Below are 22069 nucleotides of genomic sequence, written 5' to 3' on the forward strand. Positions count from 1 at the left end.
ATGTTCAGAGTGCGATACGAAGGATCACAGTGTATATGCATTCTTTACTGCCTTGACTGTACGCCTGTCTAGTCTCTCGTTAGTACTACACATTAAAACACATTTTTGTTCTGTGGCTTTTGTCTCCGCAACAGATTCAGCGTTGCTTTGAGTGGTTTATGATGTTTACTGTTTTAATGTTATTCATTTATTGTTTTAATTGTCTTCATTTTTGCATGTCTAATATTTTTTCCATGTAGAGCCCTTTTTATGCAGCGATGGTGGTTTTGAAAGGGCTCCAGAAATAAAGTTGAGTTGAGTTGAACGTATGCTCAGATGAGTTTGCCATGGAAGAAGTTGATACCATCAAACAACTTCCTGTAACCTTGTTAATCATCTTCTTAGAGGAAGCTGTTTTAGCTGCAAAATGGGGAACAATTTCATACTGTTTTGTATGTTCACATCCTGTGTAACATCGTAGGCATTATAAGCCAGTACTGTATTTCCATTTGTCCACTTGCTATCTTTAATTGTACTGAGTTTGCTTGACTCAAATATTTCCTCTCATGCCACTCATGGAGCTGCCAGGTATTGCCTCTTTCCTATTCACCTGTTTAGAAACTTAGTCAAATAATTGTTTTCTATGCACCAGGAAAAGTGGGAATTCAATGAAGTAAACATCTGCTATCAGGTGCCGACTTCTCTTTTGCAGAATCACACTTTGACGCACCACAGGAGAGCTTGTGACATTTGAGCATCTGACAACACAAAATTCAGTCAACTCCCTCGAACACACACGCACACACACACACAGCTCTGATGACTAAACATATGGTAATATGTCAGTATCAGAATCGTGTTTGGCCCTTCGGCTGAAATCTGCCTGATGACTAAGCAGTCACATGGTCCTTTAGTCGAAATTGAGGGCTAAAGTGACAAATACACAGTAGAAGCATGGTGCTCCAAAATAAAAACTGGCCCCAATTAGCGGGAAAATGGAACCAGAGAACTAACTGACAGGTGAACTCAGGTGAAACACAGATTAATTAATAAGAAAGAAAAAAAGAAAAAAAAGAAAATGAATCTCCTCAGAGCTGTCAGGGTGCCCATTCTTTTTAGAGGGCAAAATTAAAATAATTGTGTATTTTCCTTGGTTTAGCATTTTTTACTGAACGTACATTAGAAGTGCCTTGCTTCGGGTGGGGTGGGCTTGTGGGAAGAGAAGTCGAAACAGGGAGGGCAACCCAGGTAATGGCCAAGGGAATGCCGAGAAATGGCTGGCACAGGCCCATATAGCAATGACAAAACAATAGCAGTGCTTTTAGACACTGCAATGTCAAGGTTTCAGGACTCCCTCACTAGCTCTTGTTAGTTGCTATATGGGGGCGGGTGGGGGGCTAGGTGGATGCCTGATATTGGTGCATATCAAAGACACACTGCAGTAACAGGTCATAATTTGGGAATCTCTTGAACGGGACCCCCAACGAGTAGGCTTTTTTGTGGGGGCGGGTCGTGGTCTTTCTTGCACAGGGATCCTAGGGAGTCTCAGAGGGGAATCAAACTTTTTCTGTTGCCAGTGCTTTTTTTATTCTTTGGCTTTCAACTCATTGTTTTAGTATTTTATTGTGTTTTGCTGTTTTTATGTTATGAATCTTTCGTTTGTGTTTTAAATGTTTACATTATGTACGACACTTTGTATGCAAGCTGCGGTTGTTTTTGAAGTCCTCTATAAATCAAATTATGCTTCTGTGTACTGGTGTGCCATTACCTGTGTTGTTGATTAATAAAACAAACAATGAAAGAAGATAACTATTTCATTTGCTCTTTACCAACAAACCACCTGCTGTCAAGGAAACCAGAACCTAATACAGTATACAACACTGCATGGATTTAACTGCACAGAGTGCAAGAAACCTGACTACTGTATAAATCCGGTTCTAGAACTCGTGTTCTTAAATTTAATATAGATACACGTTTGCCCGTCCTTAATATCAACTTTTAAGTGGAGACCGTCGCAAAAACACAACAGCAACTAGCTATTGATTTAACAGATAGGGGGTGGTTGCTGTAATGGAATTTGAGCTTCTTGGCTGAAGTAGGTATAACCCGAACTCATTAGCGTGAGGTATCGACTTGAACACTTGCGACGTAAATGTTCAATATTAATTTCACCTGTCGAAAATAGCAAGTGCATTTCAAAAATGGACATTTGTGAACTCGGATTCGCATCGCACGGTGGCGCGTATCAGTTAATTTGCACTCAATAGTCAAGCAAGGAGACGTCTTACCGAACATGAGCGTAGCCCAGAGCAGCGTCAGGACGAGGGTCTCCATCATTTCTCTCTCCGTTACTCCAATATATCCTTTATCCCCCCCACACCACTTCTTTCTTTGTCCAGCGTGGGGGGTAAAAGTGTCCCCTGCTGCCGCGGCTGCCGGACCCTTCAAGAAACTCTGCCAGGCACTTTTAGCACCGCTCGCCGGGCGGAGCCGCAGCACAAATGGGATGCCTCCCGCGATTCCAACCAAGCCGATAAATCGATAAATCCACACACCTTCTGGACCTACAAGGGCGTTTATGTAGTCGGGTACGGGAACGATTGAAATCTTTACACGGTGTGTGAGTCACACGGAGTCAGGTAGGTACAAGACCGGAGAGCGTGGCCGGAAGTTAGGTGGTTTGAGGAAGGGAGAGAAGGAGAGCGAGCGAGAGAGAGGGGGCGAGAGAGAGAGAGAGAGAGAGAGAGAGAGAGAGAGAGAGAGAGAGAGAGAGAGAGAGAGAGAGAGAGAGAGAGAGAGAGAGAGAGAGAGGGAGAGAGAGAGAGAGAGAGAGATGGAGAGAGAGAGAGAGAGAGAGAGATGGAGAGAGAGAGATTGATAGAGCTAGGGAGCGAGAGAGAGAGAGGGAGAGAGAGAGAGAGAGAGAGAGAGAGAGAGAGAGAGAGAGGAACTCACGCTGGTTTTATGCTGCATGACGTATTAGTTTAATTAGCTTTTATGTGACACATATTGCAGGCGCAGCACGGTCTCCAAGTGATTTCCTTCACTGGCACAGTTAAAAATCTCTCCGTGTTTTATTCCAGAGTGAACAAACATGGCAGACGTGAACTTTTCAACGGCTTCTCTAAACATACGCTATCACTTACCTATCGCCTGGTTTGGTCACTCATTTCTTTACTCCGGTCCATCACACATTCACTCCACTCACCTCAACCTTACTTAGAAAGTAATTAATTGCACCTATATTTATATATATATATATATATATATATATATATATATATATATATATATATATATATATATATATATATATATATATATATATATATATATATATATATATATATATAAAAGAAAAACGGAACCGGCTGACGACCACAGGTGCACACACAAGATTGATACGATTTTCTCAGCCAAAAAAATATCACAGCTAAGATGTTGCAAAATTGTTTAACACATTGCAAAACTAATATTTAATGGTGAAAAGGGGTAGAAAAGTACATGTCAAAAGTTAGCAGTGCCTTGTAACAGGCGTTTGACTAACAGGCACCTTTGTGAATATCTGATTTTGTATGATTCTTTTTTTCCTCCCAAAATCGGTTGGTCAAAATTCATGAAGGTGGTACGGTGGTTGCACATCACAGTTTTGAGGTTGGAGGTTCAAATCCTGGCTCCAACCTTACTGTGTGGAGTGTTCATGTTATCATTGTACTTGGGTTGTTCAGTACATCAACTGAACTTTATTTATAGAGCACGTTAAAACAACCATTGCTGCATACAGAGTGCTGTGGAGTAAAACATTAGTCATACAACAACAAGACTGTTAAAACAATATATCAATAACATAAGAGTAAACACGACCCTAATGAGGACTAGTGCTATGGAAAATGGACGAAAGGAAAATGTTTTTATTCATTGTTGATTATTTAGCTCAGTAAATAATTTGCCAAATAATTTATTGTAAATAATAAAATGATTCGTAAAATAAGCATTTTTAGAGCCATCCAAGAGACTGTAGCAAGTGTCTTTTTTTGCAGTGTAAATGTTCAACACAAAATTGTGTTTTCGTTTATCCATTGCAATGTGTTTGTTTTCGTGTTTGTTTTCATTCAACGAAACCCCTTAATGTTTGTCAATGTTTTCAATGCAGTTGACAATGAACATGTTCGTCGACGCCACGCACACTTAGCGTGCATTGAGTCACTCTGCAAGCAACGGGGCAAGAGGAGTTGCGGCCCGTTAAACGCCAGGCTCAAAGGTCAACGTTTAGCTGATACATTTGAGGATGTGGACAAAGCAACGTCAAGTGTGTGTGGTGTGGTGTGTGCGTACGTGCAGGGGCTGGATATGAACGCACACTCTCACGACTTGGTGTATTTTCCTCTCTGAAAGACTCAGTTCAGCTTTTATCGTAAAAGTGCCATCAAAAAAATATTGAAAGAATATGAAACTAACACAACACTACCACCATGTGGACATAATTGAATAGTGCATTTTCCCCTTGGACTATGAATGGATGCATACGCTTAACCAACGTTCCATGGAATGTAATTGCAGTGCTCACATCAATTAAACGCGACCCTGTGAATAATTTAGCAGCAAGTGTAAAAGTGAAATTAATTATACATAAACCTCATTACTTTTTGTTACTACAACTCTAAAAATTAGGGGCAGATGACATATTAATATCACTGAGATCAAACTTTACAAGCAAGCTGACAGTATAATGTATCATTTAAATATAATTTGCGGTGTAAGAAAACAGCCTGCAGTCATTCGTTAACAATTTCCACTATGCAGAAGCTCAGCAACGTCAACACACTGAAAACCACAAACACATCTGTGTAGAAGGTATGATGCCTCTGCTCAGTGTTTAGCAGAGAGTGCTGCAGAGGCTTACAAAACTCACAAACCACCCTAACACATCATTTAAAAAAAAAATCTGCTGACACATTTGAAGCGTATGTCATGAGTCCAGTTGAATTCAAATAAATTGAAACATGAAAATGACTAAACTGTTGAAATAAAGGTTCAAATGTACGTTCTTTTTAATAATGATAATAATAATACCAAAAAAAATCATTGAATTGAATTGTTTCACACAATGAAATAGTTAGATTTCAACTTGGAAATAAAGTACTCTGATTTCATTTAAAATATACATGGTGAGTAAAAATTAACTAGTCAGTGTAAATTGTTAATAGTTTATACTCTTTGGAGAGACCTGTGAATGGCTGTCCACCAATGTTCAATGTTCTATTTAGACCTCTTGAAATTTGTCACTTTTTGTGTCATTGCAATTATTTGCCAAAATCAACAAAGTTCATTTTATTTCTCATTAATGTACACTCAACACCCCACCCATCTTGACAGAAAAAAAAGAATCAGAAATGTAGGCTTTTTAGCAAATGTATTAAAAAATAAAAACTGAAATATGTAATGGTCATAAGTATTCAGACCCTGACACATTTTATTTAGTAGAAGCACCCTTTTGAGCTAGTACAGCCATGAGTCTTCTTGGGAATGATGCAACAAGTTTTCCACACCTGGATTTTGGGATCCCCCGCCATTCTTCCTTGCAGATCCTCACCAGTTCTGTCTGGTTGGATGGTGAACGGTGGTGGACAGCCATTTTCAGGTCTCTCCAGAGATGCAACTCGGGTTTAGGTCGGGGCTCTGGCTGGGCCAGTCAAGAACGGTCACAGAGTTTTTCTGAAGCCACTCTTTCTTGATATTTGGGTTCTTCTTTACCTCTCTCAAGAGTTGTGGTCGTCCCAAATTTCTTCCATTTGAGGATTATGGAGACCGCTATTCTCTTAGGAACCTTGAGTGCTGCAGAAATTCGTTTGTAACCTTGGCCAGATCCGTGTCTTGCCAGAATTTTGTCTCTGATCTCCTTGCACAGTTCCTTTGACCTCATGATTCTCATTTTCTCTGACATGCACTGTGAGCTGTAAGGTCTTGTATCGACCTTTCCTATTCAAGTCTAATCAGTTTAATTAAACACAACTGGACTCCACTAAAGGAGGAGAACTATCTCAAGGAGGATCAGAAGAAATGGCCAGCATGTGAGTTAAATATGAAGGTCGCTGCAAAGGGTCTGAATACTTATGACCATATGATATTGCGGTTTTTCCTTTTTCATAAATTTGCAAAAATGTCTACATTTCTCTTTTTTTCTGTCAAGATGGGGTGCTGAGTATACAGTACTTTAATGGGAAAAAATGAACTTTTTTGATTTTGGCAAATGGCTGCAATGACACAGAAAGTGAAACATTTCAAGGGGTCTGAATACTTTCCGTACCCACTGTATATACACCGACTGGCCACAACGTTAGGTAGAGCCCGACAATCCAACAATAGTCAGTGCAAGAGCTGTATCTACACTGCTGCCATCATAAAGATAACATGTCTTTGTTTCTCTTGACACGCTCAGAGAGGCATTTACGGTATTTAAACGATATGTTTATCATTGTGGTTCTTGAAATCCATTGCAACATGCTGAGAGGTGATGCCAATATTTTCTCCCATGCACAGTGGATATAAAATTTTAAAAAGTCTACACACCCCTATTCAAATGGCAGTATTTTTTTTATGTATGCAACCAAATGATTTCAATTGCTTATTTTTGCTTCCCCACTTGAAAATATATATATTTTTTAATCAATTGCACTATACAGGTTTTAGGTCACATTAATGGTGGAAAAAGCGTCATGTCATTTGTCATCTTCCATACCGCTTATCCTGTACAGGGTCTCGGGGGGGGGGAGTGCTGGAGCCTACCCCTGCTGACTATGGGCGAAAGGTGGACTGCACCCTGAAATGGTCGCCAGCCAGTCACAGGGCACGCACAGACACCGTCACTGAGCAGGAACCAATCCCATGCTGCCGGCACTCAAGTCAGGTGAGTGCACCACTACACCATCAGCGACTCAGTGGTGGAAAAAGCTTTTAAATGTATTTTCTTGGTCTGATTATTTTTGCATCACAAGAACTTTGGCGTTTGAACAGAGGTGTGTAGACTTTTTATGTCTACAGTAGTTAAACACTTTGTTAGTGAATCTAAATAGTGTGAGGTGATGATGCTAAATGATGTCTGAAAGGAGGGTTTCTCACATGCCGTCACATTCTTTGCTCTGGAACCTTCTTCCTCGGCTGAGGAAGGGGAGGAGCCTGCGTTTCTGAGCCTGCAGGTCTGTGGCCCTAGAAGGACGGAAGAAAAAGGTGACAGCCAGTGTTGGAGTTGTTCACATTTAAGCCTTAAGAGCAGGGGTTGTGAAACTTTTTTAGACCCTAGTTTGTGAAGCCCCGCTTTCCACCCTGTGACAGTGATCTTTCCTCCGACCTGTTTTGGTCTTCTGGGGCTGGCATGAGCTTGGCCTCTTGGAAGCTGTGGCATGCTGTTCTGTTTGCCTCTGTGTTGCCGAGGCCCAGTTTGACCATGAGAATGATGATGCCGATTGGGGGGATGATGACATTGATGATGATCTCCTCTGGTATTGGTCCACCCCAAACGAAGCTCCTCCTCCTCTGTTGGAATTGAATGAACAAACTGAATGTGTTGAAGAGTTGTGATTTTGTATGATAGAGAGCCTACTCCTTTTATTCTAACGTGTTGCCTTGCCTTGTACTTGTTTTCGTTTTTCTCGTATGGCTCGGACGCAGCAAACAATTAAGATGATGACCAGCAACAGAGCAAGGCCTGATAAGGGCAAAACGTACTAAGAATTTGTAAGACATGCTTGAAATAGTGTACATTTCATTGGTGAAGCAAATTTACCTCCCATGCTGGCCAGGATGCTCACCATGATCCTAGAATCGAGGCCAAATAATTCTTTGGGGAGGATAGATGAGTCTTTAATGAGGCCACAGTGAGAGAGGAATATGTTAGCTAGAGCAACAACAGAGACAATAAAAGAAGAACATCATCTGCATAATACTCACTTGAGTCAGTGCAGTTTTGTATCACACCCTCACTGCTCATGGAACTGACATGATTGGAAACTTTGCATGAGAACGAATCATATGCCACGTCTTGGGCAACTCGCAGCACAGTCTGCTTATCTTCCTGGGGCAAAAGCTGATCATTCTGAAACCACTTGACCGTGACTTTCTGCGTCTGTTGGTAAAAAATGATACATGTAGTAGTTTCACCTGGCAACCTAATTGTTATTTATGACCAAAATTGACATATTTTTACATGCATTGAAAATGTGTATTTTTGGCTGCTTCAAACTTTGCACGTATATCAATTAAAAAAGTTGAGTGGAACATGTGCTTGTCCTTCTGTAGAGATTAAAAGGAAGAAGCATGGATGCATCTGTAGATGTCCTCGTGATATGAAATAAGGCAATTCCTTATTTCACAAGGACATCTACAGATGCATCCATGCATAAAAAGGGGGAAACATAATCACTTCTTTCATTGCCTCACAAATAGATCTTAACAATTGTTCTCAAGTTGCTAAAAGGCAACCAACATTCTCTTGCATTGTGTTTTGGCAACATTTGGAAGAGAGGAAAAAAAAAACACTCAACTCATGTGTTTGCTCTTACCTGACCAGGCATGCATGTGAATTTCACATTGGCCAAGACACACTCCATTTTCAATCCTGGCTTTGAGACAGGATCTGATCAGATTTGAAAGATCAACAATTATTCTCTAAAGCTGCTGGTACTGGCACATGAAAAATAATTACGTTTACATCTGACTTAACCCTTTACAGGCCACTCAGTGAAATACTTGGAAATCAAGCAGAAAATCATTTTAGGACATTACTTAAAAAAAAATGCTATCTTTAACAAAAATATAGTGATTAGATATTTATAAAATCAATATAAATATTTAAAAATATATTTCACTAATAACCAAATGAAGGGTTAATTTGAAGCAGGGGTGGCACAAAAAAAGCTGGTTTCAAACAAAGCAAACTGCGGTTCCTTCAGTCAAAAATAAAGTGGAAGACAACATGTAGTACATACATACCCAACACACACAAATATATTCTTTTCTGATCTATTACAAGTCTCCCTTTTATATCATAAACCTCTGGCATATAAATGCCTTGGCTGCTTCTCTTCAGGTTTGTCAGCTTCAGGGATCCATTTTCATAAACATCGTCCTGCTTGCCCATCACAATCTTGTCTGGTCTTTGATCAAAGATTTTGGTCTTGTTGTGCTTCCATCTCAAGTTTTCTGTTTTTTGCAGTTTGTGGTACAGAGGCACAGTAAAACCTTTGCCGATGACAGCGTAAGCGTCACAAGCATCCTGGGAATCTATGGAAGAACAGGAAATAAAGGAAAGGACATTCAAAGATGGCCTGATTGTTTTACACCTGAGTAGTTTTGCGTTCTTTGCCAAACATGTTGATTAAATCAGACATTGGAGTTGCTTTTCTTTCTTTTCTCCCAGTTAGTCAAGCTGAACATATACCTTGTTTGCCTTACTTCCTGTTCTTTTTTTCACACTTGCCACCTCCGCAGGCCACCTCAATAAACATAGTAACATTTAACCTAGCTTTCAATTTTTGAAGACTAGTACACAAGTCTGAATTTGTCATTTATAAACATCAAGATTGCAAACTTATTTTATATTATAGGGAGATTACAGCAAAACTCAAATCCTGAAAGGGAAAAACATTGTATTTAAATCAAATTTAAGTCAAGTGATTTATGTTTTCTTTGGGGGGTCATAACAGCCATTTGAGATCATTTCCGTAAAAGGAGTATGAAAAAGTAAAACATATTACAAATCATAAAGTTTCCAAGAATCTTCAAACTGAAAACTACACCATACCAATGATGACAGAATCCGTTTTTCAAGTTTTATACCTGTGAAGGTAAGCTGGCAGCAGAGCAGGAGCAGGGAGAAAATTGAAGAAGCAACCATCGGCACCATCAGCTTCATAGTTGACTGACAAGAAGCACAACTGCTAACCAAAATGAGGGTTATTTCCTGTTGAAGCAGTCAACATGTCATTTCTCTGTGTGGTTTCCAAAAGGAAATGATCCAGGGCCCCCGTCATGACTTGAAAGAAATGCACCTTTGGTTCACTAGCTTTTAAGTGTTTTTTTTTTTTAACTTTTTGTCAGAATATTGTGTGACTAAAAGAATTAAAGCACTTCACAAATGAAATCTGCAATTGAATTTGGAATATGCAATGGGTCTGTTTGTCCACAGGGTAACGCTGTGACACATATTGAAATACTAAATTATTGCCTATAGTACTATAGCCACTAAATTCCCATTTGCACGGTTGGAATATTTTACACACAGTATGTACTGTCCAAATGACGTCAAAGGTCATAATGCAATGATGTTCATCTTGTCTTCTTAATACGTAAGTAGGTTTGAGGTTCCTTTTTTTCCCGACAATGATCTTCCTATTCTAGCGAACAGAAAACTCTCTTACCTTGCTGACTCGGAGCGCAGAGAAAGGCTGCTGTGACAGCCAAAACTGTCAGCAAGGTAAGAGAGTTTTCTCTTCAGTAGAATAAGAAGATCATTGTCGGAAAAAAAGAAACCTCAAACCTAACTCTTGCGCTCAAGGGCCACTATTGAAAAATGGGCTAGGTTAAGAGGTGAGATTAAAGAAAAAAATAACAACAACAACAACAAAAGTTACATAATGTCATTTACAAGATTTGTAAAATAATTCGTTTTAATAATGATGAAATTAGTTAGCTAGTTAGTTATTAAATCAATTAACAACCTGTATCATGAGATTTGAACCCCAAAGCTCAAAACTGTGACAGATGTGCAAAACGCTCGGCCACCATGCCACCTCAAATTCGTACTAATATTCAGATTTCACTGGCCATCTTTGAGAAGAGCCACTATGATAAAATAATATACAAGTAAATAACTATAGTTTGACATCTTGATAAAGACAAAATATTTTTCATGCAATCAATGCATATAGGAGCGCTTCTCGGATGTTTTGAGTTTTCTCAAAACCCTCTCTTCGGTGCTCTTCAGTCGAGGGATCAATGCAGGACTTCAAAAAATGGAAACTGAGGCACTCAAAGTATTTTGGATTAAAAAGACTTTATTTTAACATGGCCAGTTGGAGATAATGCCTACGCGTTTCAGCCTTGGTAGGCCTTCTTCAAGGCAAGCCATTTTTTAAAAATACTTTTCATGTCTCATTTATGGATAACAATAAAACCTCTATACCAGTATGAAAATAAATACCATATACCAGTATTAAAAAAAACACCTATACACACATATATATATATATATATATATATATATATATATATATATATATATATATATATATATATATATATATATATATATATATATAAATATGTATGTACATGTGTGTGTGTGTATTAGCACTGTGTATGTAGTCAGATAGATTTTATTGCATTTATTGCCTTATTACAAAATATATCCCACAGCTCCTGTTCTTTACAGTTTACATTTCGAAGTGCAATACTGTAGCAAATTTATAGAGCAGGTCCCTTGCCATTTCGATTTTCATCGCACACTACCTTGCATATAGATTTGCTGTTCAGTGAACCAAAAACTCTACCTTTATATAGATAATCCAATACAAGAGCTGTATTGCTACAACTAATGTCTTAGTTCAGTATCAAACTCTAATCCATGTAAGATCAGACCTTATTTCAGATATTTTGGTAACCTTTTTTAAACAATGTGAGAAGAGGGAAAGAAATGGAAAGATGTCTCGGTATCCCGTTTATTGCGACGTCAGTATTGTTGGATGAATAGCTCTCAGAGAGTGTCGATTAGAGCGGAGCATTTTATTGTGTTTTTAGTGATACGCCCACTGTTTTGGATGTCATTTCATTGTTTAAGTGGGAATTCAATGTAGACTTTAACATCAGAGTCAATTCACTGTAGCCATCTTGCACGAATCAATGTTGTTTAGCTGTCGGAGCTATATCTGAAAATAGCAACTGGATTTGTAGTTTTGAACACTTGACATTCGATTGGATTTGTGGCTTGTCAGGAAGGGGAGACATTCAGTGATCACATAAGACACAGTGAGTTCTCACATCCTGACTGCTTGTGTTCCTGTGTGCGACACAGATGACCCTGTTCTGTTAAATGGGCCTTTATAAATAGAACAGATATTTTTCCACTACGCGGGTCCAACATCCGACCAGACACCACAGCAACATTCAGGCTCCAATCACTGTCTTTTACCACCAAACTTCACAGCCAATTGGCCCCACTCACATGACAACAACGCCATGGGAATCAGAATTAACTCCGAACAAATCAAACATCTTTTGCTTTTCCGAACATCTAAAAGCTTGTGCGGGTTTTTGGAATAAACCAGTGCTTGTTGATACTGGTGACTATAAGTACAGGTAGCTTCAGTGAACCCACTCTTTAAATATTAGGACGTGTTTTATAGGACTGCTGAGTGCTGCTTGATACGGCTCATAAATACACAGTACACCATAAAAATAGTTGGGTGGAAAATAACACAATTTTGTGTCAAAAAGGGACCGATCCACTACGTGGGTCAATTCCCAACTCTCTACCACCCTAAAATGGGTACTTTTGTACAAAACAACCCCAAAAACTGGACTGTTTTGTACAAAACAACGCAAGAAGGTGGGTCAAATTGACCCAATTCGTGGATTGGTTAATTTTTGACCCAAAATTGTGTTATTTTTAACCCAACTCTTTTTAGAGTGTACAGTGTGATGTGTTAATGAAACGGTGTATTATGCAATCTCTATTTTGTACAACATACAGTATTTCCATTCAGTTTACTGTATGACCCAAATCGTCCCTGATGTTGCACAACTTGATTTGGGTTTCGTTTTTGGAACAAGGACAAGGCTCAGAGACTTCCAGGATATTGTGAATGTACAGGCAGGTGTCTCGTGAGGGTGCAATAAGGGCTACATCCAAGATGTGATGAGGTAACCCATCACATTGTATAGTATAGTCGAGTACAATTTGTGTTTCATAGAACAAAATAAAGTGGAGTTATTGTAAGATGAAATGTGGACATTTTTTGGCAGACACAGATGACGGCATATGACATAGCTGCTTTTTTTTTTAAGGTGCATCCATCCATTTTACATGCCGTGTCAATGTATCACTTTAAAACTTGGCTTCTGTGTGGGGGCAGTGACGCTGAGTCATGTGACTGCCTGGGTCTGTTTGATTAGTCAAATGGAGTCAAACGTCACTAGAAGTCAAAAAGAGTCATGTGACTCAAGTCTGTGACAAACCAAAATAGATTGCGCAAGCAAATATAAATACCTGGAGCTAAAAATATAATTACAATTAGCCAGTGGAATGTAACTTTTAACGCAGTTAAAAGTAATGTTTTTTCCTACCCAAAATGCTAAAGTCAAATTAAAAAGGGTGTTGCAATAAAACTCTTCTTACAGATACAACTTATCCAAAAAGTTACAAAGTTACATAAAAGTAATGGCCTGAATGTGTTCTCTTACAACCAACCTCTTTTTAGTATTGACAAAAAAAGTCGTTTCCAACAGTTCCAGAGTATGACTGGTACTGGGATTTATAACTCCATGAATATGAATATAAATATGATCAATCCTGCTCTCATGTGCAGCAGGCCTGTGGGGATAATCTTGCTGTGGACCACTCCACATAGCCGTCTAAATCTGGAGTACAGTGGGAGTGATGAAAGAGCGATGTGGGAGATTGGGGAGAGGGTTATGGGGGATTACGGGGGGGACTGGAGAGATTCTGAACAGGGCAGGGAATGTGTGTAAAGCTGCCAACAGCAGCAGTCGGTCCTCCAAAGTAAACAAAGCTGAAGGGGTAGGGACTGCTTCCCCTTTTCCACTTCATTGCACAGGGAAACATGACAATAAAAACACGGGGGCTGGAAAACACCTCCAATAAATATTGTGACTGAAGATTGTTGACATGTATGCAGCATGGTACTGGACCTTTTCAGCCAAAAATGTCCCTCAGACAGATGTGCATGTCCTAAAATAGCGCCTTTACTGGTGGCTGACTTCATCTTGGGTTAAAATTGTATAGCCGCTACATAATTCCTAAAGATCTACATTCAGACCATTCACTCCAAGAAATATTCATAATATCCTGGATATGGGTCAGAGTAGAGAATGGATATTGATTAATGGAATTGATTCCCTCCCACAACAAATTTCTCATGTATTGAATGCTTATCAGTGTTTTGGGGAGAATTTCTAGGGATTAATTGTTCAAACTTTGTCCCAACGAATTTCAATTGACGTCAATTATATGCAAATTTTGGCTATTCGCGTGCCGGTGCGGACCTAATACCCCGCATGGTAGTGTGTGTGTGTGTGTGTTGGGGGTTCGACTGTACAGTAAATAAACTAGTTGTTTAAATAGATTGGTCCATCTTCTGATGGGATTTGTGATCAGTTGTCGTTTTTTTTAACTTGCTGATTGGTGATCAGCTCCAAAACCCTGATAGTAAAAAGCCTAGTGAGCACTGTTATATTGTCTGTCGATATGTTTTTGCTGCATTGTTTGTGTTCAGTTCATCGCTTAAAGGATTAAAGCACCACAACATAGATGCTAATTAGCTTTAGCATCAAACAAACTTGAATCTCAAGGCACCACTTTTTTTTCACACTATCCATCTTCGTATTTCCTTTTTATTTTATTTTTTATTTTAAGAAAGCCATGAAAAAAACAAATCCAGTGGTGACCTTTGATTTTGGCACAGTACAAGTCTCAATTGTTATCACCTCTTCTATGCTAGGAGATAAGATGTGCTGACATGCCGGAGACGCTGTTTCATTCTCTCTCTCATCCTCTCACTCTAGTTTTGGGTCAGTCATCTTTTCACCATGTAAGGATACAAAGCTGTGCAGCCCCTGGAACAAAAAAAAAAAACAGAAGTTAAAAAAAAAAAAAACTCATTCTTTGCAGCAGGAAATAAAAGAAGTGGAAGCCCATTTGAAGAAGATGTAAACACAGAAAGCATGTGAGCTGCATTTGCTAAAGCCTGCGTAAGAAGGGAAGACCTTGAGCCTTTTTTTTTTTTTTTTTAATCACGACTGACTTCAAAGCAATAATAAACTTCCCAGCCAATCTATAACTGGTGTAATCAGTTAAATAATGAATACACTGTCTGTGGCACATTCAGATGAGTTCCTGTCTTCGCACACGTTCACATTCCAGCCGGGACTAAATCTCCCTTTAGTCTCCACAAGCTTTGACAGCTTGACTGATGTACCTGCTGAGAAAACAGTTGTATTATCTTGAACTCACACTACACGCACTCTTAAACGATTGTTTGTCTTCCTTAATGCATCTTCATCTCTGACTGCCGTTTCCCAGCCTTTACAGAGAACTGAGGATTAACATTTCATGTGCAGTCTAGTCTTAAAAAAACAGAAATACGTCAGTGTGAAATGATATTAAAACACTCTGTGATTGACAGTCTATTTACATTTATATGTTTCTTATGGTATTTCTGAGCCATAGCAGGGAATGCTGTTCTTACTTTTCCCTGTTTTTTTTCTCCATTTTCAGTTTTTAGATGTCTTCCAAGTAGATGTGGCCCATAGGTTTGAACACCCCCCCACCCCCACACACACACGCAACACCCCCCCCCCCCCCCACACACACACACACACTCCCTTATAATTTGTTAAAAAGTCTAACTGATAACATACTTTTTCTTGTTGGCCATTGGTCAGTCTTAATGTTGCAAGATTCATTACTCCCTCTCCCTCTCTCGCTTTCTCTCCCTCTCTCGCCCGCCCTCTCTCTCCTGTTTACAGCCTTGGATATCCGACATTTCTTCGTCTCTCAACCATCATTCAGACCTGCTCCTATCTACAAGGTAAGAAGTAACATTTTCACTGACTCCAGCTAAACCTTTCAGTTATTCATTTGGTCTAATGAGATTCGCTGGAAGAACTTTATCCCATTACATTGCAGTGATATAAATCTAATAATGCTCCGTTTTGGTTGAGTCTGTCAGAGAGGAATTTTATTTTAACCGTCTATTTATTCATTTGTTTGTTGTTTGCACAGGTGTGGAACTGTACTACATCATATAGTGCTCATCGTATAGCTAAACAAGATAAGCAAAATATTAGAAACACCTCTGACTGGATGCAGTGCAAACTTCAACCACATCGATGAACAAATTATTAAATGGGATACATCTCTGACATTGTCAATCCAAATCAAACATTAAGACAACGCCCAAACTAAAGATTTGATGTTCCGAGCCAAAGCCGCCCAGGAGCAAAAATTTGTCGCTACATCCGAAGCAAATTGGCCCATTGGCTTGCAAAACAAGCTGAGTGCTCATCATTTCATAAGAGAAGAAACATCTTTTCCTTCATGACCTCTCCAGCATAACTTTGACTCAGTTTCCATAGCAGCTGAAACCGAGTTCGATGGAGACTATGAATGGGTTTGAAGATAAGGAATGGCACTGCTGCCATCTCAGCTTCAAACAATGACGCGGCAGATCACATTATGTTCTTTTCAAGTACTTTGAAGAGCGTGTGATCAATTTTGCAAACCTCGCCAATTGAGCATTCCAAGCGCAGCAAGACTTTTTGTACTTTCACAGGCAGCCACATGACACATCACAGCCACACTGGAGTGATACCATGTGAAGAGGAGCTAACAATAGCTGCTTGTGTTCATAGCCTTGCTCACTGACTGGATGGGAAACCGTCGGTCGGCTCTTCCTCAAACAAAAGCAAACAAACACAAAAATGGAAATATTCTTTTTCACAACGTCCTTAAACAAATGATGACTCAAGCTGTATCAAGGCCATATCAAGTGCAGACTGCATGCGGCAACACACGGATGACTTGCTGAAAAATGAAGATTTAAAATCTATTTGGTCTAGACGGGAGCTAAATTTAGCATAGCCTCGAAAGCTCCTCGGATTTACTCGCAACACTGAATTATTTTCACTCATTAGCAGCGAGAAATGGAGGATTACTTGCACATTGTTCCACAAAGGAACAGCTGACTGTCTGACAGTGCACAGACATCAGATTAGATGATATTGTCATTTATATGTCACAAAATCTGTTAAGACAAATGTTATAGATGATATAGAAATTCAAAATGTCACTTGATTTAGGTTTATATGACAAACTAAAAATAAAAATGAATCAAGAGAAAATAAAGAACTTCTTCTTGAAGGACCACAATTATAAAACCTTAATTGATCGAGGGGGTAGTTAAGATCCAGCAGTGTACTACGAATTCTGCCTGAATTTAACCGATTCTGCTCTTTGAAGTTGCTTGGTGGGATAGGATTTAATTGAGTTGTTAAATTTTATCATGAATCGCATTTTAAAGTCTTTAGAATAGCTCAAAATGCTTTACCTTTTTTTTAAACTTTGTTAAAGTGGAAGTCAACCCCCCAAAATTATTTGCAATAATATGTTCTATGCGCCTTCAAAAATCTAAACATGGCATTCTGATTATAATTGCATTTGTGGAAAGTGAATTAAGCAGCAAAATGGACCCGTTTTTAGCCATCTCAGGGGGCGGCCACGGTCACATCTGTTGTCTGAAGATGACATCACAAATGCTCAGGGCTCTGAGCCCTGGGCGATATCGATGTCCTCTTCAGTTGAAAGAAGTGACAAAATGGCCGCCCCACCCCAAGATGGCTAAAAAAGGGTGGATTTTGCTATATTCCAAAAATGCAATATTAATCAGAATGCCGTGTTTGGACTAGTGGGCCTGCATTGAACATATTCCAGAAAAAAATATGTTTGGGTTGACTTTTCACTTTAAGGTTGATGGATGTGTTGTGAAAATTGTGAAATCCTTGACCTTGTATGTTTCATATTCTCCTTTACTGGTTAATATACGGACTTCATATATGGTCCTTGATGAAAATGCTTCACACAGACTCTGGCCAAAATCTGTTCTTCACATCATGAAGGTGTAACGGACAGTGTCTCAATACTTTGCTCCACACTGCGTCTATTGCTTCCAATACAGTAACTTGAATCAATGGGCCAGAGGTTGGAGGTATCAGCAGACCAACACACTTAAAACATTATCTTGTGGGGAATGAGGCTGGACGAGGCGTTTACATGTGGAGTTATAATCAGGGACTCAAGAGTTCAAGGGGGAAAAAAAACAAATCAGAGTGATAAAAAAAAAATAGAGTAGTGGTATATAAAAATCTTTCAAAGCCCACTAGCCTGTAAAAATAGCAAAGAACTTGGCAGAGGTGACATACGAGTGGAAGATGGTCGCTGTTAGCAGCAGCTGCTAATACAAAGGCATGGTCACCTTGTCACATTGACATTGTTCAGAGGAAAGTCCGACATCGGATCGTAAAAGGGATTCAAAGCCGCGATGAGAGACATTTAAAATGGCATCCCATGTGCTCACATTCATCTCCCATCAGGCTCGGCATGTGCCAGACTTTTTGGCGTGTGACTATGCTGGGGAAAGGCGTAAAAGCAGCCGTGGCGACTTTGACTTCACATTGTTGTCATGACATCCATGCTGCCACTCCCGCCAGTCTGGGATGACGCACCATCAGACCTCAGCTGGCGCCTCCGAGCAGTTCTCTTATCATCACACCATGTGCTGTGCAGCAGCGGAGGTCACATGATCGCAAGGGAGAGTGCGAGAGGAGGGTGCTGATGATTTTGGAATACAGTTCAACTAGAATGGCACTGTAAAGCGCAAACCTCCACCAAGGCCGAAAAGTGCGGGTTTCGATCAGCACTTTCACAGATCTTCATCTTGCGGATTGATGGCAACACCCGTCTGTGAAACCTTAACGTTTTAAAGACAAATTAAATAATCGTAAAATGAACTTTTAAAAGTACAGGGAGCCAATGAAGGGAGGCCAGAATTGGAGTTATGTGGCTCCAGGCGAGCAGCAGCATTTTGGAGCAACTGGAGACACTTGAGGGAGGACTGGCTGACTCCAAAATAAAGTGCATTACAGTAATCCGGCCGAGATGTAACAAAAGCATGGATTACTCTAAGTGCTGTTGGAAAAGAAGAAGCTTTAACTATCCATGGCGGCTTCTGACTCACATTTTCATGACCCTGACCTGCACCCCCATCTGCTCTCGGGGTGGTGGGGGTAGAGCATGACAGTGTTGACGCATCTTCATATTTGGCTCTTGCTCATTTGGAGTAGCTTCTGTACACAGCTGTGGCACAGTCCATAGGCTCTGATGCATTTTTTAGCGGATAAAGTTCCTCCGCTTCCGTTTTGCTCCCTGCCTCCAAGGAATGTATTGCGAAGCTACACGCATGCTGCTTGGACACAGAAACGTTTCCCAGTCCGAGGTCCGATGGACGTCTTCTTGTGGTGACTCACGAAGACAATGACCTAGCTCTTGTACGAGGAAATATTTTGGACCTTTTACTGGGACAGAGATCTAATTATAGTTTTAAGTCCTGACTGCACCCCTTGCTGAACCTGTACTAGCACTCTTGTATTAAGTTTTATGCCCAGTCGTTTTTTTGAGTCAAACTTCAAACTTTCATACTCACAGCAGGCAAGTAACATTACACTTCTTCTGTTTTTCTTTCACCCGCAGAAGATAAAAAACGTTCTGTCGCATTACCAGTCCGGACCTGAACTCTTCACCGGGCACCTTGCGCTACCTTCATGTCCTGATTCCCTCGTCGAGGCTTCCCAGCTCAACCTCGCCGCCGTTGCTTCTCTTCTGTTCTACACAACAATCCAAACATGGAGCGCGTCCAGCACATCACCAAGTCGGCCATCCGCCGCGCATCCCAAATCGAGGTGACTCCGCAGGCCAAGAGGAACCTGCAGGAGCTCTTCGTCAACTTCACCCTCATCCTCATCTGCCTGCTTCTCATCTACATCATCGTCCTGCTGAGCAGCTGATGCTGCGTCTGTGGACCGGGCACCCTCACACTTCACTGATCCACTCCATGTATGACTGCATGTCTCCCTACTGCTGCTCCAAGTCTGTCCCAGACGTGGTGCAATTTATTGAAGCTGAAGAATGAGTCAGCCACAGTATGCACCTACCCACAGTATAGAGTTGGACATTTTGCACATTTATTGCAATGTGTCATATTAACTGTAAAAAAAAAAAAAAAAAAAAAAAATGTGTGAGACTCACAGCTACTCAGGACTTCCAAAGTTTGGTTTATGTCTCACTCCCATCCTGAGAACGAAAGATGAAACCATCACTTGATGCTCACTGTTAAATAAACACAAAGCAACAATGGCATCATTGAGAACATCATTTGCTGTTTAAGATGACATTCACATGGCAGTCTTGACGCATGCCTGGCACAAAGAAATTGACTTTCATAGTGTAGTGTTGTTGCAGGAAATGGTGAGATTTGAGTTGAGCCGTTTGTGAGAGACACTGTACGGTACATAAATATAGGATACATCAAGAGGAACTGAACCCCAACATGAAAGCAAAACTACACTGTATGTCCCAGCACTATATCAAAACACGGTACCCTGATTATTATTGTGTTAAACAGAATAAGAGGGTGCCATGTTGGGCAAAATCATTATCAGCTGCAGACCAGAAGTGACATTGAAGCACCAGTAGGGTGTTGCCTGCTACCAAAAGTGCCCATTGAAATTTGTCAGCTGATAGATTGAAGACAGCAATGGATTTTTCCCTGAGGAGGGCATGGGGGGGGGGGGGGGGGGGGAAGATATCTCAGGGAGTCCGCACAACAACATTTTTTTGTTTTTTTTTACAAACCCCCCAAAATATTCAAAAAACACTGGTAAAAATTCATTTTAAGATCCCTACGAGGGACGGGGGGAAATGTGGGATAAAAATTCAAACCCAGACAAAATCTGAAAATACCCTGAAGTCAATTATCTGTTCAGGCACCTGGGGGGGTCCAAGCATAATGTGGATGGTTTTTAATCAATGACAGAGTAATTAAGTGATACATTTTTTGGCAGCTAAAATTCGTGATTGAACATGATTTTGGGCTGGTGTTGCATTGATGATTGTGCACATATGGCAGCAAAGAATGTGGCCTGTCTCATATAATAGCAATATAAGTTATAACACATGCAAGAAAAATGACATGTTATGATTTCCTGAAGAGTAGGGATTTGGATTATGTAGTTTGTTGTTGTTGAATATTGGCAAATACAATACTGTCTTGCAAATTCGTACTGTTGCAAGAGTGAAAAGACCTAAAAAAGGGCAGAAAATACCTAATAAGCTAGTACACAAAGGCAGATGCACTTTTAAACTTAGTATATTTTTTAGAATAACTTTATTAGATGGTATTACAGGTGAACAGCAGCTGATAATAGGCACATTTAAAATATAACAGGTCTCAACATTTGCGGTTTTGTTCCCTTTTAAATGTGGAGGATGAATGCCTGCTTGTTACAACAGACAGAATGTTGCATCCTTTTGAATAGAAACATGAACTGCATGTGATCGCAACCTCTTCAACGTGTTATCGAAGAGGGTTGCTTTGAGCAGTTTGATCAATTTACGGACCTTTGACATTTTCTTTAAATTATGTTTCTTGAATACATTCATTAAGGGTTGACATTTGAGTAATTTCAATTGCCTAAATGCACATTCTAAACCACATTTCTGGCTTATAATTCAATCTACGGCTAAAATGTTTCATCACATCACTACAGTGTGACTTCACTAGAATGGTGTTTTAATCTGTTGTCAGCACATCATTTCGCATATCGCTGGCGCCGGGCCAAAACCTCATAAGTCACATTTTGGTGATTTATTTTCAAAAATCGATACTTGTGGTCAGTCCACACGCATGGTTATTTTGACACATTATTGACCGATCTAAAGTGTTGAAAAAGGCTTGCTCTCTTTCACAATGCAATGCTAACGGCTGAACAAACTTGCCATTTTTGGGGTCTCCTGAAAAGTGACCATTTTGGAGGTACAAGGTTTTGGCCCAACGCCAGCGACACGAAGCAAACGCCTAGTCATTTTCAAGTCACAAGAATGTACAAGCAAAGCAATATAACTTACCGGGGCAGAAACGTACGTGTCTGGATGTTATGTTCTCCTAAGTGTTCTGACTTAGTTTTTAGCCTACCAAATAAACCACATCCGCACAATTGTGTTCGCGGTATAATTTTTCTTCTTGCC

General features: G+C 40.0%; 4 protein-coding genes across 6 annotated transcripts in view; 1 reads left to right on the forward strand and 3 right to left on the reverse strand.

Annotated features, from left to right (window-relative positions):
• The window catches only part of ptgfrnb (prostaglandin F2 receptor inhibitor b), a 45268-nt gene extending 42577 nt beyond the window's left edge, over window positions 1–2691 (reverse strand). The window contains exon 1 of the mRNA XM_086026235.1: window positions 2268–2691. Coding sequence (XP_085882361.1) covers window positions 2268–2316 — 49 coding nt within the window. The 5' untranslated portion in view covers window positions 2317–2691. The remainder of the gene's footprint in view (window positions 1–2267) is intronic.
• Window positions 2692–5008: 2317 nt separating this feature from the next.
• On the reverse strand, window positions 5009–9928 carry LOC147152814 (uncharacterized). Its single transcript, XM_086026987.1, has 8 exons — window positions 9814–9928; window positions 8968–9258; window positions 8538–8611; window positions 7927–8101; window positions 7763–7837; window positions 7607–7684; window positions 7328–7512; window positions 5009–7185 (listed from the first exon to the last, which is right to left on the reverse strand). Exons 1-8 carry the CDS (start codon window positions 9887–9889, stop codon window positions 7105–7107), a joined length of 1035 nt encoding a protein of 344 aa, XP_085883113.1. The 5' UTR covers window positions 9890–9928; the 3' UTR covers window positions 5009–7104.
• The window catches only part of LOC147152815 (protein FAM184A-like), a 43499-nt gene continuing 31243 nt past the window's right edge, over window positions 9814–22069 (reverse strand). The window contains exons 23-24 of one of the 3 annotated variants that reach the window (XR_015086290.1): window positions 14698–14826; window positions 9814–9937 (exon numbers count right to left, since the gene is read on the reverse strand). Coding sequence is in view for 1 of the 3 variants with exons in the window: in XM_086026612.1 (XP_085882738.1) it covers window positions 14767–14826 (60 nt within the window). In the remaining 2 variants the exon portion in view is untranslated. Of the gene's footprint in view, window positions 9938–13985; window positions 14827–20071; window positions 20153–22069 lie in introns of those variants that run through there. The other 2 variants (XR_015086312.1, XM_086026612.1) reach the window with 2 other exon arrangements.
• On the forward strand, window positions 15739–22038 carry pln2 (phospholamban 2). The gene is made up of 2 exons (XM_086027072.1): window positions 15739–15800; window positions 19517–22038. Exon 2 carries the CDS (start codon window positions 19669–19671, stop codon window positions 19828–19830), a length of 162 nt encoding a protein of 53 aa, XP_085883198.1. The 5' UTR covers window positions 15739–15800; window positions 19517–19668; the 3' UTR covers window positions 19831–22038.

Source organism: Filicampus tigris, chromosome 1, assembly GCF_054856515.1.
Source record: "Filicampus tigris isolate MCC_2025a chromosome 1, RoL_Ftig_1.0, whole genome shotgun sequence".
In the NCBI taxonomy this organism is placed as follows: domain Eukaryota; kingdom Metazoa; phylum Chordata; class Actinopteri; order Syngnathiformes; family Syngnathidae; genus Filicampus; species Filicampus tigris.